The 18,541-nt window shown below is 42.5% G+C and overlaps 1 protein-coding gene across 2 annotated transcripts in view; it reads right to left on the bottom strand.

The window, feature by feature from the left end:
* Positions 1-14,089: 14,089 nt before the first annotated feature.
* The window catches only part of DENND5A (DENN domain containing 5A), a 98,174-nt gene continuing 93,722 nt past the window's right edge, over positions 14,090-18,541 (bottom strand). The window contains exons 22-23 of one of the 2 annotated variants that reach the window (XM_055317888.1): positions 16,834-16,968; positions 14,090-15,128 (exon numbers count right to left, since the gene is read on the bottom strand). In XM_055317888.1, the coding sequence (XP_055173863.1) occupies positions 15,049-15,128; positions 16,834-16,968 (215 nt within the window). In that variant the 3' untranslated portion in view covers positions 14,090-15,048. Of the gene's footprint in view, positions 15,129-16,799; positions 16,969-18,541 lie in introns of both variants that reach the window. The other variant, XM_055317887.1, reaches the window with a different exon arrangement.

The following is an 18,541-nucleotide window of genomic DNA, read 5'->3' as shown; positions in this document are numbered from 1 at the left end:
ATCTAATGTACAGCATGATGATTATAGTTAATAACACTGTATTTTATACTGGAAATTTGCTAAAACAGTAGAATTCAGTTATCCTCACCACACACATAAAACTCAAAAATTTCTACTTGTCAAAAATCACCATTAACAAAGGTAAACCACAGCAGAGAAGAAGACATTGCAGTATCTATTAACAACTAGTAGTTAGGGCAGCCCTGGTGGCCCAGCGGTTTAGCGTCACCTTCAGCCAGGGCATGATCCTGGAGACACGGGATTGAGTCCCACATCAGGCTCCCTGCATGGAGCCTGCTTCTCCCTCTGCCTCTGTCTCTGCCTCTCTCTTTCTGTGTCTCTCATGAATAAGTAAATAAAAAATCTTAAAAAAAAAAAACTAGTAGTTATATCCAGAATATATAAAGAATCATTAAAAGTCAGTAAGAAAAAGACAGATCAACTTTTAAAATGATCAAGGGGGTGGGATGCCTGGGTGGCTCAGTAGTTGAGTGTCTCTCTGCCTTTGGCTCAGGTTGTGATTCTGGAGTCTTGGGATCAAGTCCCACATCAGTTCCCCATAAGCCTGCTTCTCCCTCTGCCTGTGTCTCTGTATCTCTCATGAATAAAATAAAATCTTCAAAAATTAATTAATTAATTAATTAATTAATAAAACGATCAAGAAACTTGAATGAGCACTTTATCAGAAAGGATATCCAAGTAGCCAATATACATATGAAAATGTACTGAATTTCATCAGTCATCATAGGAATGCAAATTAAAACCACAATGAGATACCACTGCACTCCTACCAGAAAGGCTAAAAATAAAAAGACTTGACAACATCAAGTGTAGTGTAGGATGCAGAGAAAGGAGAACACTTGCATCCTGCTGGTGGGAGTGAAAACTGATACAACCACTTGGGAAAAGAGTTTGACACATGTAGTATAACAGCAATTCCCCATATATATTTTTTTTTCTGGAGATAGATATATAGATATAACCAGAAGTACATGCACATTTTCACCAAAAGACTCTAAAGGAACTTTTTTAGCACCATTGTTCATAGTAACCAAATCCTGGGAACAGACCAAATGACCATCAGTAGCAGAATAGATAAATAACTTCATACTACATGGTATATTCTTACTATCCAGCAGTTAAAATGAATGAACTTCAGCTAACATTTTTAAAAAATGAATGGCACTCACAAAGTTAATGTCAAACAAAAGAAAACTTACACAAAAGAGGACACACTGTATGACTCCATTTACCATCAAGTAAAGAATAGGCCAGTAATTCTCAAAGAGCTGTCTCAGCCTAGCAGTGTCAGCATCTGGTAACTTGTTAGGAATGTAAATTCTCCACCTTAGACACACTGAATCAGAAATTCTGAGGGTGAGTCCCAGAAATCTGTTTTAATAAATCTTCCAGCTGATTCTCATGTGCACTGAAGTTTGAAAAAGCCACTGGAAACAACAGAATTGATATACGGTGTTAGAAGTTAGGTAATGGGGCAGCCCCAGGGGCTCAGCGGTTTAGCGCCACCTTCAGCCCAGGGCGTGATCCTGGAGTCCTGGGATCCAGCCCACGGGCTCCCTGCATGGAGCCTGCTTCTCCCTCTGCCTGTGCCTCTGCCTCTCTCTATCTCTCTCTGTGTGTCTTTCATGATTAAATAAATAAAATCTTAAAAAAAAAAAAAAAGAAGTTAGGTAATGATTTTTTGAAGGTGTGGGGGGAGGGGCATGCGAGAGTTGCAGGGTGGTAGTTCTTATGTTCCATTCCTTGGCCTGGGTGGGAATCATGCAAGTGATTCCAGTTTCAGCAGTGATAATTCACTGATCTGGATGCATGCTTGTGATTTCTCCATGCTGCTGTTTGTGTGTTAGATTTCATTTTAAAAACCTACTAGAAAAGAGCTACATGATAAAACTGAGGAAATCTTCCCAAAACAAAAAGATGGAAAAATGTGTGTGGTAAGATGAGGTACAGAACATACAGCATATCTCAACAACAGACATTCCAGAAAAAAAAAACAAAAAAAAAACAAAAACAAAACAAAACAAACAAACAAACAAAAAAAAAAAAACAGAAAAAGAAGGGAAGGAAAACATCCAAGAATAATTTAAGAAAATTCCCCAGATGGAAGAAAGACAGTCTCTTCAATAAATGGTGCTGGGAAAATTGGTCATCCACATGCAGAAGAATGAAACTAGACCACTCTCTTGCACCATACACAAAGATAAACTCAAAATGGATGAAAGATTTAAATGTGAGACAAGAATCCATCAAAATCCTAGAGGAGAACACAGGCAACACCCTTTTTGAACTTGGCCACAGTAACTTCTTGCAAGATACATCCACGAAAGCAAAAGAAACAAAAGCAAAAATGAACTATTGGGACTTCATCAAGATAAGAAGCTTTTGCACAGCAAAGGATACAGTCAACAAAACTCAAAGACAACCTACAGAATGGGAGAAGATATTTGCAAATAACATATCAGATAAAGGGCTAGTTTCCAAAATCTATAAAGAACTTATTAAACTCAACACCAAAGAAACAAACAATCCAATCATGAAATGGGCAAAAGACATGAAGAGAAATCTCACAGAGGAAGACATAGACATGGCCAACATGCACATGAGAAAATGCTCTGCATCACTTGCCATCAGGGAAATACAAATCAAAACCACAATGAGATACCACCTCACACCAGTGAGAATGGGGAAAATTAACAAGGCAGGAAACAACAAATGTTGGAGAGGATGCGGAGAAAAGGGAACCCTCTTACACTGTTGGTGGGAATGTGAACTGGTGCAGCCACTCTGGAAAACTGTGTGGAGGTTCCTCAAAGTATTAAAAATAGACCTGCCCTACGACCCAGCAATTGCACTGTTAGGGATTTACCCCAAAGATTCAGATGCAATGAAACGCCGGGACACCTGCACCCCGATGTTTCTAGCAGCCATGTCCACAATAGCCAAACTGTGGAAGGAGCCTTGGTGCCCATCGAAAGATGAATGGATAAAGAAGATGTGGTTTATGTATACAATGGAATATTACTCAGCCATTAGAAACGACAAATACCCAACATTTGCTTCAACGTGGATGGAACTGGAGGGTATTATGCTGAGTGAAGTAAGTCAGTCGGAGGACAAACAGTGTATGTTCTCATTCATTTGGGGAATATGAATAATAGTGAAGGGGAATATAAGGGAAGGGAGAAGAAATGTGTGGGAGATATCAGAAAGGGAGACAGAACATAAAGACTTCTAACTCTGGGAAATGAACTAGGGGTGGTGGAAGGGGAGGAGGGCGGGGGGTGGGGGTGAATGGGTGACGGGCACGGAGGGGGACACTTGACGGGATGAGCACTGGGTGTTATTCTGTATGTTGGTAAATTGAACACCAATAAAAATTAATTTATTTAAAAAAAATTCCCCAGAAATGAAGCCTATGAATTTCCAAATTAATTGAAAAGTGCCTACAATGGATGAAAATAACACACACTAGGCAAATTTCATCATCAGAAACGACAAAAAGATCGCCCCACAAAAAGCTTCCAGAAAGAAAACACAGGTCTCATACAAAGGGTCAGATATCAGAGTGGCTTTGGACTTCTCAGTAGTGACGCTGGAAACTAGAAGGCATGAGGCAATGCATTTAAAATTAAGAAAAATTATTTCTAAGTTAGAAATCTATATTTTCTTAAACTAGAACTCTATAAGAACAGAATAATTATATATAATAAATAATTTTCATATATTTTCATATTCTGTTCTATAACAGAATAATTATATTTTCATATATTTCAATATATTTTCATATATTTTCATATATTTTCATATTACAAAAAATGTACAGCCCATTGCTTCCTAAGGATGTTACTGAAAAATATTCCACTAAAATAAGAGAATAAAGAAAAAGGCATGGGATCCAGGAAAACAGAATATTCAATTCAGGAAAGTACAGTAACCACAGCCTCTACACAGTGGGATGTTCTGCAGCCAGGATGATGGTAAGGGGAGACCCACGGATGACAGTGGGCCCCAGGCAGCCACCAGTCTAGCCAAAAGCAGGTCCAAGGATCCAGGAGAGACTTCCTTAAGAAGATAGGAATGCACTGAATGTCTGGTAAAAACTAATGCATGAAGAGGAGATGTTTTACAACCAGTCAAGGGTTCAAGGTTAAATTAGTGATAAACTCAAGGAAACTAAACAAAGAAATTCCAAGGGGACCATTCTGAAGGGCCACTCTAGCTCCAGAGCTCCCATGGCATCAGTCTAGGCTGTGCTTATGCCTATGTGGCAGCCTGGCTTCTCTCTTGTAAATCCCCAATCCTGCCTTTTTCACCTCTATGTATTCTAAGAGTACTCCCTAAAATATCCCATACACTAAACTCTACCAGTTTTTGCCTGTCTTCTCATTACATGTGTAATAATGACTATGTATTGTTCTGTAATTAAGTTATTTTCAGTAAGAAAGACATCATGGAAGTCAGGAGTTTGGCCCATGAGTAAGTATAAACATCAAGTGCCATGACTGTAGTGACTACTCACAAGCTCCTGCTCCATGCCAGGCTGAGAAGATGCTCATTAGGGCAGTGTGAGCTGTAGAGGCCAAGGCAGGTCCAGAGTTCCACAAAACTACTGAGCTCAGTGTGGGCAGGCCAGCAACAGAATTCCAATGAGACATGTGGCCAGTGCAAACAAGCTGAGATCTTGCTCTAGCAGACCATAATGCCTTCCCCTTTCCTCTCGATTGGTATCGTCTGCCCAGGCCTGGCTCAGGTGTTGACTATCCCCTGGAAGCCTTCCCTGAAAGTCCTCTCACCAGCTCTGCTACTTATCAGCTATATGGCAAGTTAGTTCACGTCCCCCGTGACCCAGTTTCTTCATCTTTGAAATGGGGGATAACCATTTGTAAGATCAAATGAATAACATTTATAAAGTAGTTAGAATGGTGCTTGTTCCAGAGTTAGTACTCTATAATGTTAGTGATCATCACTATCATCATCATTATTGTTACTATGTGCATAGATTCTATCCTTGACCAAGACATCATGTGATCATATATGGGAGTCTGCCCAGGGGTAGGCCTAGTATGATGTATCTCTGATTTCACCATAGACATCACCACAAGCATGGAACTTGTGCTCAATGCCTACTTGATTAAAACTTTGCGGAGGGGACACCTGGGTGACTCAGTCAGTTAAGCATCTGCCTTCAGCTCAGATCATGATCCCAGGGTCCTGGGATATAGCCTCACATTGAGCCCCACATCGGGCTCCCTGCTCAGCAAGGAGCCTGCTTCTCCCTCCCCCTTTACTCATGCTCTCTTGCTAAATCTCTCAAATAAATAACTAAAATCTTTAAGAATAAAAAATAAATTGAAAAATAAATTTTAAAAATTTACAGAGATGGGGCACCTGGGTGGTGCAGGTGGTTAAGTGTTCAACTCTTGAGTTTCTTCTCAGGTCACGATCTCAGGGTCCTGGGATCAAGCCCCGTGTTGGGCTCCACACTCAGCATGGAGTCTGCTTGAAATTCTCTCTCCCTCTGCCCCTTGCACTTGTGTGCACTCTCTCGCTCTTTAAAATAAAACCTTAAAAACTTGGCAGAGAAGAAACAGGCCAGCTAAGAAACTAACATCACCTGCCCTAAAACCCAATTTGAGTTTCGTATGTAATGCGACGTAGGCATCCAATTTTATTCCTTTGCATGTAAATACCAGTTGTTCCAACACCATTTGTTGAAAAAGATTATTCTTTCCCTGTTGATTTATCTTGGCTCACCAATCTTGTCAAGAATCAGTTGACTTGACTATAAATGTGAGGATTTATTTCTGGACTCAATTTTATTCTACTGATCTATGTCTGTCCTTATGCCAACACCACACTGTCTTGATTACTGCAGCTTTGTAGTAAATTTTGAAATTAGGAAGTGTGAGTTCTCCAGCTTTGTTCTTTTTCAAACTCGTTTTGGCTATTCTGGATCCCTTGAATTTCCATATGAATTTTAGAATCCGCTTATCATTTTCTGCAAAGTCAAATGGAATACTGATAGAAATTGCCGTGAAATTTAGGGGGGTACTGCCATCTTACCAATATTGTCTTCTGACCCATGAACATGGATGTCATTCTATTTATTTAGGTCTTCACTAATTTCCTTCAGTGATGTTTGGTATGTGTTTTACCCTTCTTTTTTTAAAGATTACTAAATATTTTATTCTTTTTGATATTATTATAAATAAAATTGTTTTAATTATCAGTTCATTGTTCCTTTATGAAAATAAAATTAAATTTTATATATTGATCCTGTATACTGAAACCTTTCTAAGCTCATTTATTGGTTCTAATAGTTTTTAGTAGACTCCTTAGGATTTTCTAAATACAAGATCATGTCATCTGCAGTTGGTTTACTTTTTCCTTTTCGATTTGAATATATTTTATTTAGTCTTCTTGCCTAATTGCTACTGACTTGTTTTTGAAAATCATTTATTTGCTAGGTCCTTTAATCTTCAGTATACACCAGTAACATGAAGCTAATGTGCTCAATTTGCATACGAGGAAACTGAGAAGAGGAAAGCACCCTACTTGAATTTGTGGGACCACAATATCCTAAGACTGAAACCTACCTAATTCAGCTTTCCAGACTGAAGCCTGCATTTGGGATTTAGCAACCTTATTCTAAATAAGTAACTACCCAAGAGAATCACCTTTGTGAATTCAATAAATTGAAATATGTTGCAAACAAAACCAAGCACCAATTTTAATTCAACTTTCTGATTGCTTTTCTCTACAAAGTTGTATAAATCCATGTTTTCTCATCATGCTAGAGTAAACTTAGCAAACTGTACAACCAGATGTGCTAGTGTGGTAGGCTGAGGTCACCAATTCTAGCTCTCACCAGAGTTTCCTTCAATCCCCAAAACTGAAATAAAGAGGCACATACATAAGACCAAGAAGTTTTTTCAAAGTCTAACAGTATCTTGTTTAAAGGTTTCTTTATTAGAAGACCTGTCCCTAATGTATTCAATGTTTTTGGTTCTCAGTTGTAACACCAATGAAAACAGCAACATTCTGTAAAGCAGAACATAAAGATTCAAAGAGTTGTCTGTCCATGACAGCCCACAGAGGTGGGGAGGTATTGTCTGCCTCCAGAGCCAGAACTTACTAAAGATGGAGTAAAAGATCAGGAACCAAGAGTTGAACCAAGATGAAAAGTAACAACCAATTTGGTCCATGGTTGCTCTTGGCTCAGGTCTGGGGTCAGCAATCTAAACCAGGCTCTCAGCAATTAATCCTGCAGTTCCGAGGTGGCTGCAACTGTCCAGCCTGTACAGCTGGAGTTAAAAGTCAGACCCCTATAATAAGCCTCTTTCGGAAGTTGAGATCACTGCAACCCCAGCCTACGAGCCAAAGCAGAAATGTTCAGGGCCTGCCTCACTCCACGGGAAACAGCAGGGTGAGGAGGAGGAACCTCAAGTTTCAAGAAACCTCATGTGCTCAGGCAGCCTCGTATCCCTCGGAATTAGTATGAGTAAAGGAAGTTCAAAAGAGCTTAGGATGTCCCACAGGTAAGTGAGCCAGTAAGCATGGATATACACACCATCCCACACCTTTTAACTTGGCTACAAGCACAGGTCTGCAATATTGAACTTTAGTGTAGACTATGCACCCCTGAGGCCTAAGACATATCCTTGACAACTCTGCTTCCTCACTCCATACCCAATCCATCACCACGTCCTATCAGTCTTGCCTCTAAAGAAACTCTAGAACCCCCTTCCCTTCAACTCCACCACCCCTAGTCCAAGCTGCTCACATCTCCCATTTGGTCACTAACTGGGAGGTGCATATTCTTTCCTCAAAATGAAAATCTGAACCTGTCACCCACCTTCAGGAAACCCTTGCATGACTTCTCAGGGCTCTAACAGTAAACTCCCTCCAGTGGTCTCTATGGCCCTACACAGCTGGGCTCCACCTCTTGCTCAGCCTCATCCCCACCATCTTCTGCTCCAGCTGTTCTCTACTCCTTTCCAGACACTTGGTATAAGGTTGCTCCCTCTACCTAGACAGTCTTCCCTTCCTCCTCATTTGCTAGTCAGTTTCAACCTTCAACCTCAGGAAGTCCTTCTGACTTCTGACTTCACTGACCAGGCCAAATCCCCTTGGTTCTCATAGCCTTGGGTATCTTTATAGAACTTATCACAGTTGCAACTTAACATTTGAATGATTTTTTTAAAATATCTCTCTCTTCATTAGACTGCAAACTCCACAAAGGCAAGAACCATATATATTTTTAAATCTTTTTAGAAAATATTTTGAGAGAGAGAGAGGGAGGGAGAAAGAGAGAGAGCACGCATGTGCTGGGATATAGGGAGAGAGAAAATCTCAACCAGATTCCACTGTGAGATCATGACCTGAGTCAAAATCAAGAGCTGGATGTTCAAATGACTGAGCCACCCAGGCGCCCCTAAATCTTTTTAGTATGAAAAATTAATGAACTTCCATATACTTCATCCAGCTCCAATAATTAGAAAGGATCACAAAGCGACACCTAGGATTCTGGAGGAAAACCATGCCATTTGCAACAGAGAATTCTATACCTTTTGAGAAACAGTTCCTGGCACATGACTGGGCCCAGGTTTATACGAAATGCTTAAGAGCATTTAAAAGTGACAATACATCAAGAACTTACTGTCATGAACTGGGCTCTGCTAAACCACAAGTCAGGCACAGGCATTAGTAGTTCACTGTAAAATGGAAATGGTGACCAAGCTTGGTTTGCTGATGGGTCAGCTTGGTGTGTGGCTGGAAGACAGAAATGGACAGGGGTTGCATGACAGTCACATTCAAAGATTGCCTTGAAAGACAGTGGGAAGCAAGGGAAAATCTTCCCAATGAGCAGAGCTACAAATGGTTATGGAAGGAGACTATATATGAGAGACCACATATACATTCCTGAACAGTGGCCAATGGTCTAGCTGGCTAGTCAGGGGACTGGAAGAAAAAGGTCTGGGAAAAAAAAAAAAAGAAAGAAAGAAAGAAAAAGGTGTGGAATATTGGAGACAAGAAGGTCTGGGGTATAGCATGTGGCTGGACATTTGGAAGTAGGCACAAAGTATGAAGATTTTTCTATCACACGTTAGTACACACTAGAGAGCACTCACCACTGAAAAGAACTGAACTAAGTAGATTAAATGACTCAGCCACTTCGTCATTCATTGGCCATCCTGGAACTAGCACAATAGGCATATAAATGGAGTGGGTCACAGAGGCAGAAATGGAAGCTACACATAGGCCTAAGAGCAGACTCCCACATACCAAAACTAATCTAGCTACTACTGCCTCTGAATGGCCAATCTGCCAGCAAGAGACTAATGCACAGCCCAGATACAACACTATTCCTTGGGGAACCTAACAACCCACTTGCTCGCAAATCAACTACATCAGGCCTCTTCCATCCTGGCAGGGCCAGAAGTTCATCCTCACAGAGATAGAGATATATTCTGGAAATAGGTTTGCTTTCTCTTCCCATAGAACCTCAGCCAGCACCAATATCCAGAAGTTTAGAGACCACCTAATCCTCAGGTATGGGATTTCATCCAGCATAACATCCAACCAGCACACTCATTTCACAATAAAGGAAATTAGGGAGTGGGTCCATAACATTAAGTCATATATGCTTATACTGGTCTTATATGTACTATACCATCCAGAAGTGACCAACCTCAAAGAGCACTGGATTGACCCTCTAAGGGCACTACTAAAGCACTAGCTTCAATAATCTGAGGCAGTAATCTGTAAGAATTGGGTGCCATCCTTCAGGATCTAGTATTTGCATTACATCAGAGACTTTTATGTGGGGCTATGTCCCTAAGGAAGAATACATGGGTCTAGGAACTAAGAGGCAGAAGAAGGAGTGGCCATACTTACCATCACTTCCAAGGACCTACTAAGGGATACTGTGTCTTATATACCTGCAACTCTAAGTTCTGCAGAGTTGGAATAGTGGCACCAGAGGAGTCACTTGCCAGAGCTACATTCTGCAGGAGCCAGTGCGCTAAACCACAAGCATCACCTGCCACCAGGGTACTTTGGACTTCTTATGTCTGAGGTCCAGCAAAGCAGAGTCACCATCTTGGCAGAGATAATTAAGCCTGAACAACAAAAGATGGCAGGAATGGGTAAAACCCAGAGCTTCTTAGACAAATAGCTGATTCCAAGCCTGAGACAGAAAATGTACAAGATGAGCCTAAGACATCCTGAAATTCCACAAAGCAGTCAACCAGAGTCATGTGAAACAACTTAGCAGGCAATCTAAAAAGGCTCCCAACTACCAGGATGGGACAATTGGTAATAACTTCAATGGAACAAAATCCATTAAATACACGTTAAGTCTGTGAGTTCATAACAATGTTTTTTAAAAAACAGCCACCTTCTGAGGATAACTGAGAACCAGTCCAGTACATTATCTTAAAAGTTAATAAAAGGAAAGAGTTTAAACACTTACCCTGCCTTTCCTATATACTCTGACAAATACATGAAGGGGAGAAATCTCCTTATAAAATTATTCCACCTAATAAATGAAACAAAATGATTAAAATATCTCCATGTTACCACCTCCTCCCAGTGAATTACTTACATAAAAAATTACTAACATAAAAAAAGTGAACACCAGACATGATGTGCCTTCTGATAAATGAGTACACCACCACCTAGAGTCTCATCAAAGGGATCAAACCTCAGGAAAATCAGGTCTCTGGATCTAGCTGATTTACAGGGAAGGAGCACACTGAATTGCACCAACATAAAATTAGCAAAATCTAGGCTGTGGGAAACTATAGGATCCAGGCAAACTATAAGGAAAGGAAAGGCGTAGTGGGAATCCTTCAGATTAAAAAAAACTTAAAAGATACATCAAGTTAAAAAGAAAATCAATATGGTACTATAGTGTGTAGGGATGTACACTTGGGTGATCAAACAATAAAGAAACTCAAGGAAGTGGTTAATATAAAGGTCACAAAGTTGGAAGGAAGGAGGAGGCTGAGACTGGGCTGAGGAACAATGAGGACTCTGGGAAGGCTGACAGAACTCTATTCTAGACCTGGTGGTGGTTACAGGGTACTCACTCTGTAATAATTCACTGAGTTCATCTGCATGCTTGTTTGTCAGTCCCTGAAATCTCAGAGTCGGAGAAGCACTGAATTAGAGAAGGTACAAAAGCCAAAGCAGGCAGCACTTGAACTGAATACATTTCATCTACCCAAGGCTACTGGAGAGGCAGTTGACTCAAGTGTCCCTGAAATACTGAACTACTAAACACATCTGTTCTCTTAAATCACACATCATTCCAAAAAAGATTTGCAGATTACAAAACAAAACATGGTAGAAAGTGAGACATTCACAGCAGAATCAGCTGTTAGAAGGAACAGAGATAGATGGTCCCAGGAGAACCTTGATTTCTAAAACATGATTCACACTCACCTTCTCAGAAAAGTCTGCTAAAAAGAGTGTTGCTCCTTCACTGTTTTGGCTGACTGAGGCCACCAGCACCTTCCACTAAAGCACGTAACTAAGTGCTGGGTGCTGCACACCCACCACACAGAGCCATGACCAACTGGACAGCTGTACGAGTTGGACTCATCACCACATATAGAAAGGGTCATTAACTTCCACCTAAAAGCTGGAAAAAGATAAAGAAGTACTCCTAGGTTACCTAAATGATACTCCTCCCCTTATAACCTGACACATAAAAGGCCCTGTCATGAGATGAGTCAGTTGTGTGGACTTTTCAGGCCACAGACTGCACGTGAGACACACAGATGCCATGCCTCAGCCCAGCAGTTGTGCTCTGACCACAAGTTTCCATGTCTCATGTCACATAAGGAGGGCCCAAAGCAGCAGTAATATTCTTCACAGGTCTAAGTGGTACTAGGAATGCCACATACAGGTGACATGGCTCTGGGTTTTGTGCTGCAGCATGTGGTCTTTCCTTTAGTCCACATCTACAGAGTACCAGCAAAATTCAAGCCTTTTCCTTGTCTCCTACTTTATGGGTGTGGAGCCCACAAATCTGCTCCCTTCCCTATCTCAGGCTTGACTCTATCACTAGACTTCCTGGAGCATCTCAATCTGGTTGGTTCCTTCACATCTCCATGCCTTTGCTCATGCTATTCTCTCTACATGCAACATCCACTCTTTCCAACAGTTCTCTACCCTAAGTACAACTCATTATGGTCAATACCTTCCCTGATGTTATACTCCCCCACAGCAGTACTTGTCTCTGAGTTCCTTGAGGACCAGGAGTCTTGGTCTCAGTGAGGAACCAGGGCTTGATACAATACGGTAGTAACAACAACCAATATTCATCTAGCACTTACTACACACATGACCCTGTTCCAGGCATATGTGTACTCAACTAGTAACAACAACCCTTTGATGCAGGCACTATCATTCCCATTTTACAGATGATGAGTAAACAGAGGTTCAGGAATTAAGTGGCTTACTCTAGTTCACATTAGCAGTGCAAGGATTTAAATGACAGACTTTTGGCTCCATAGTCCATCATCTTAACCACTGCCAATGAATTCATTTATTCCACAGATACTTACTGGGTATCTACCATATGCCAGTTGCTACTTTGTGAATGGACTGTATCCTTCCCTCATAAATCTAACATTTAGAATTAGCAAATAATTAGTACAATGATGGTAGGTGTTAGGAAGGAAGATGAATAGAAAAAGGGGATAAAAGTGACTGATGGGACTTGGTATTTTAGAGTGGTCAGGGTAAATCTCTCAGAGGACATCTGAGCAGAAACCTGAACCAAAGTAGTAGTTGTCAGTTGAAAAGCCACAAGTTTGGAGTGAGACAGTTCTGGTAATTGCAAACTACTTATCGGATGTGTGGCCTTGGGCAAGTGACTAAATTTCTCTGACATTCAATTTTCCCACCTCTAAACCAGTGATAATCTACACTTGCCTTGCAGAGGTGTAAGGAAAAGGGAGAAGTATGTGTGTAAAGCACCTGGCTTACGGTCATCTCTGGCATAGACCCACAATATACATGCAGTGGGTTCTATGCTGCCCTTCCTGCCCAGCCAGGAATCTCCCTTCCTGCTCCCGAATCACTGCCTACCTACTCAACTTCCAAAAAAATTAAGACTCCCACGTCCCACTCACAACCCCTGCTGGCAGGATATTGCACTGCAGCCGTCCTCAAAGCTGCCAGTCCCTTTCCTCACCTCTTCAAAAAGCCTTACCTAGGCACTCACCACCAGCCAGTCACCAGAGATGGAAATGAATTAAGAGACCTTCTCTGGACTCTCCAGAGCTCATAACCTAGGGAGTGGGCCCAACATGAAAGCAGCAACAACCCAGAGAGGAGGTACCAGCATCTAAGCGACTACAGGAGCACAATGACAGAATGATTACCTGTGCTCACGTAGGATTAGGGAAGGCTTCATAGTAGGTAAGTCCTAAAGTAACCTTGAACAATGAACAGGAAGTAGGCACCAGGGGAAGCATTCCATCCAGGCAGACAGAACATAAAAGCAAAACCAGGAAATCATAAGAAACATTAATTGGTTTGAGGCCCTCTACCTGACCAAGCCACGAAGAATAAAACTGAAGGAAGCTGGTTTCCAGGACCCTCATAAAGCTCTACTACCTACCATCCTGGGAAAAACAAATCCTTCTCTCAAGAAAAAGCTTTTTTTCCTTGAGGGCAAACAGGGTCTCATGTGCCCTATGTTCCCATACCTGGTCTTCTTACCCTTCAAGAAATATCCATCTTGTCTCAGTCAAGTGACCTTTGCAACCCCAGCCAGGTCTCTTCCCCTCTGTGCTTCAGCCTCTTCTTCTGTGGAATGGGTAAATAACCCTTTATCTACATCCTTCTCAAATAACCAGTTGAGTTAAGAACTATGAAAGCTATGATGCTGCAGCAGGGAGGACTCAGGAGACCTTGAGGGGGTACCCTGGGCAGCTGAGGGAGGAGCCAAGGCAATGCCACAGCTCTCACACTGATCTTCTCACATGGACCAAACCATACCTTCCGCCACCCACTGCTCACAAACCCCCATAAACGTCAGGGATCCATGCAGTTTTGTTTCAGGTGTTTTATTAAGTGGGCCATACTGTAGCTGGTTTCTAGGTTGCAAAACAACATAAATTTAACAATAATAACATAGCCAGTTAGACTGTGACAAGCTTTTTCCTTCCTTAAAAACAAAGAAAAAAGAAAAGAAAAAAAGATTTAAAACACACAATGGAGGGTTAAATAAATAATAGGAAAAAAAAAGAAACCGAAAACCTGTTAAAACATGCTTATGTTTACTTCTGTGCAGCTGTGTGCCAAGAGGAAATGTGATCTTCTGCACAACGGTGCATCCCGGCATGTCTCCGTTCCAAATAATACTGACAGAAAAAGCAAAGATGTGGGACTGACTCATCAGTGCTTGCAGAGGCACTACTAAAAATCCCTTTGATTGGAGCTTAGGGCTTCCTGCTCAGCACACCTGTGTGTGGCCCGTGAAAGCCAAATATCCATAACAATGTTAATATAGAAAACATTAGTTTAAAAACAACGTGGAATGGCCTCATGACCGGGCGCAGGTGAGGAAGCAGAACTGCCCCACCCATGCACCGCAGGCTCAGTCCGAGGAGGCCGCAGCTCCCAGCACACGGCCACGGCGAGGGAGGGCACCAGCTTCAAAATAAGCGGCACCAACCTCGTCTCCCTCTCCCTATCACTCTTTCACATGAAAGTGTGTAAAAAGCAAATCAGCAAATAAACTCTAAAATAGATTATTTATTCCAAAAATCCTCTACTTTTCTTTTTTACAGTGAGTGTACATTTCCTCTCTGTCTCCTGCACAACTTGCTTAAATCCCCTGGAAGAAGGGTCAGAGCCGCAGGGTGAGTCTCTCTTGGTCCTGCTGCTAGCTGGTGCTGGGAGGTCAGATGTCGATGCCCTTGACAAGGGATGTCTCCAGTGTGATGTTGAACTCCTGCAATGTCTGCAGCACGCGGATCAAGGAATTGACAAGTGTATGGTCTTTGATTAGCGCCACATCCTCATACATGTGTGCGGTGATGGGGCAGTCGGCCAGCAAGGCAATCCAATGGTGTAGGAGGTGATCTCTGGCAGGGAAGGGTCAGTCCAGATGGATCAAAAGGGAAGGGGAAGGGAGACAGTTAGTACAAGGCCAAAGGGGAAACTTTCTCCATCACTCCTTGAACAAAGTCTAAAGCTGGAGAAGTAGACAGCTCCCCCAAACCCCTCTCCATCTCTTAAAAATGCTTGACAAAAGGCCTTACATGGCTTTAAAAGGCTCCTACTAGGGACTACTCAACCCCAGGGACACCAACACAAATTGACCCACTTACCTGCCACCAGGTCCATACGTCCTCTCCTGCCTTCTTCTGCTCCCCTAGACAAGCCCACCGCCAGCCAGACACCAGGTCCAGTCAGCAACACCTCTTCCATCTCAAAAGCCAATCTGTCTCTGACCATTACTCCTTACCAGAGCTATCACCACCTGTAATAATTCTAAGAGCTCACATCCACATAGCACTTGGCATGTGCCAGACACTGTCTTAAGAGCTTTAACCCTTCATAACAACTCTATGATATGAGGTAGGTGCTATCAGTGTTATTATTAGCCCTTCTTTATTTTTTTTTTAATTTTATTTATTTATGATAGTCATACAGAGAGAGAGAGAGAGGCAGAGACACAGGCAGAGGGAGAAGCAGGCTCCATGCACCGGGAGTCCGACGTGGGATTCGATCCCGGGTCTCCAGGATCGCGCCCTGGGCCAAAGGCAGGCGCCAAACCACTGCGCCACCCAGGGATCCCAGCCCTTCTTTATAGATGAAGAAATTGAGGTAGCCATAAGTTAGGGAGCTTATCCAAGTTCGTATGGCTAGTAAGGGGCTGATCTGAGAATATGAACCTAGTGTATCTGGTTCCAGAGTCTGTTTTTAACAACTATGCCAACTTCTTCCCTTCCTTGCCCCAAATGAAGTACTGCCTTAAGTTTATTTAGCATTCATGTTCTCACCTGACCCACTGGAATAGCCCCTAACAAACTGCCCACTCAGATGCATACCATCCATGGTTATCACATTACTATCATTTCAGTCCCATGATGGAACAACTCTGTCCTCATATGGACGGATCCTCTGTCCCAATTCCCCAAAGCCCCCAGCCTCCTTTCAGCTGTCTCCTACAACTGCCCTTCCCATGTTTACCTGTTATTTCCTAACCCCAAATCCTCTGCTAGTTCTGTCTGCTTCAAACTCCTTCTCCACTTCTACCCTTCCATTATGACTCACCTCAAATAGCACCTCCTCGCTTCTCTGATCTTTCTCCTCTACAGCTTCAGAATAACTTATGAATGCATGTTTCCTTTTGGGTCTCTCACAACCTTCTGCCTTATACTGTATTTACTTAGGTCAAGCAACCTTCTAAATGGTAGGAACCACGCTTTATTCAGCTCATTCCCACTGTCTTCCATAAGGCCTAGTGCATTCGAATCTTTGTTGAAGGAATGACTAGATAGAACCCTGCTTCAAATTTCACCAGTGGGATGTTTTTATTTCTTTCCACCAAAATGTCCCCATCCAGTCACACACACTCTCATCCCCAGCCCTCCACATCTCTACACATAGACTTTGTACATGGAAATGAAGGACCCCCAAAGCCTCACTTGCCCAATGACCTCTGGTCGTTAGCCACCCCTGCACTATGCTAGGTTCCACCTCCAAGGCTGGGTGCTGTGCATTCTGGGCCACAAGGCTGCATGCAGTACCTGGCTCCCAAGCACACCAGCATCTGAAATTTGCCGTCCTTGCCTATGTTCCGGGGAGTATTATTGATTGCAGTGACAAATCGGCAGAAGTTCCGGGCCCTTGTATGCCAGTTTTCCTCAGGGACAAGTTCATTCTGCTCCAAAGTCTCGTAATAGGTTTGTGCTTTTTCTGTGAAGAGTAGAAAAGCTTGCCAATGACAAAGGCTTTCAAAACCAACCTATCCCTGAGTGTCCTGCAGGCCATTAGCCATGAGGCTCTCCATGTTGATGCAAGTTAACTCAATGTAACATGAATGTTCTGACATCACTGGTCCCATTTCAAAATAGAAGGTCCCTATTCTTCTGTTTTAAATTTCTTTATGTGGTCCTTGATTTAAAGATGGTCCTTTCCCTAGTATGAAGATTAAAAAAAGAATTAGAAAGGAAGAAAAACACTCTTGATGGAAAATTTTTTTTTTTAAGATTTTATTTATTCAGAGAGAGCGAGAGAGAGAGGCAGAGTCACAGGCAGAGGGAGAAGCAGGCTCCATGCAGAGAGCCCGACATGGGACTCAATCCCGGGTCTCCAAGATCACACCCCAGGCTGCAGGCGGCACTAAACCGCTGCGCCACCAGGGTTGCCCAAGGGAAAATATTCTTGCATGAAAATTTTCCAAGTGGGTACACCCAGGGCTGGGGCTCCAAATACTATCAACTGGCCTTTTGGATCAACAAGGAGAAAGTGTGAGGACTCATGACTAAGCTTCCAAGAAAAGCCAGAGCAGGGCAGCCCGGGTGGCTCAGCAGTTTAGCACAGTCTTCAGCCGAGGGCCTGATCCTGGAAACCTGGGATCAAGTCCCACGTCAGTCTCCCTGCATGGAGCCTGCTTCTCCCTCTGCCTGTGTCTCTGCCTCTCTTTCTCTGTGTCTCTCATGAATAAATATATAAAATCTTAAGTTAAAAAAAAAAAAAAAAAGCCAGAGCAGGGCACCTGGGAGGCTTAGTCAGTTAAGTGTCTGCCTTTGGCTCAGGTCATGATCCTAGGACGGAGAACTTGCTTCTCCCTCTGCCTCTACCCACCCCCAGCTTATGCTCTCGCTCTCAAATAAAAAAATGAATGGGGCCCTACGACCCAGCAATTGCACTGTTGGGGATTTACCCCAAAGATACAGATGCAATGAAACGCCAGGACACCTGCACCCCGATGTTTCTAGCAGCAATGTCCACAATAGCCAAACTGTGGAAGGAGCCTCGGTGTCCATCGAAAGATGAATGGATAAAGAAGATGTGGTTTATGTATACAATGGAATATTACTCAGCCATCAGAAATGACAAATACCCACCATTTGCTTCAACGTGGATGGAACTGGAGGGTATTATGCTGAGTGAAATGAGTCAATCAGAGAAGGACAAACATTTTATGTTTTCATTCATTTGGGGAATATAAATAATAGTGAAAGGGAATATAAGGGAAGGGAGAAGAAATGTGTGGGAAATATCAGAAAGGGAGACAGAACATAAAGATTCCTAACTCTGGGAAATGAACTAGGGGTGGTAGAAGGGGAGGAGGGCAGGGGGTGGGGGTGAATGGGTGATGGGCACTGAGGGGGGCACTTGACGGGATGAGCACTGGGTGTTATTCTGTATGTTGGCAAATTGAACACCAATAAAAAATAAATTTATTATAAAAAAAATGAATGGGGCAGCCCAGGTGGCTCAGCGGTTTAGCACTGCCTTCAGCTGAGGGCCTGATCCTGGAGAC

Source organism: Nyctereutes procyonoides, unplaced genomic scaffold (genome assembly GCF_905146905.1).
Source record: "Nyctereutes procyonoides isolate TBG_1078 unplaced genomic scaffold, NYPRO_anot_genome, whole genome shotgun sequence".
Taxonomy (NCBI): Eukaryota; Metazoa; Chordata; class Mammalia; order Carnivora; family Canidae; genus Nyctereutes; species Nyctereutes procyonoides.
The sequence above is the reverse complement of the archived record's forward strand: the minus strand, read 5'-3'. Positions and strand labels throughout refer to the sequence as shown.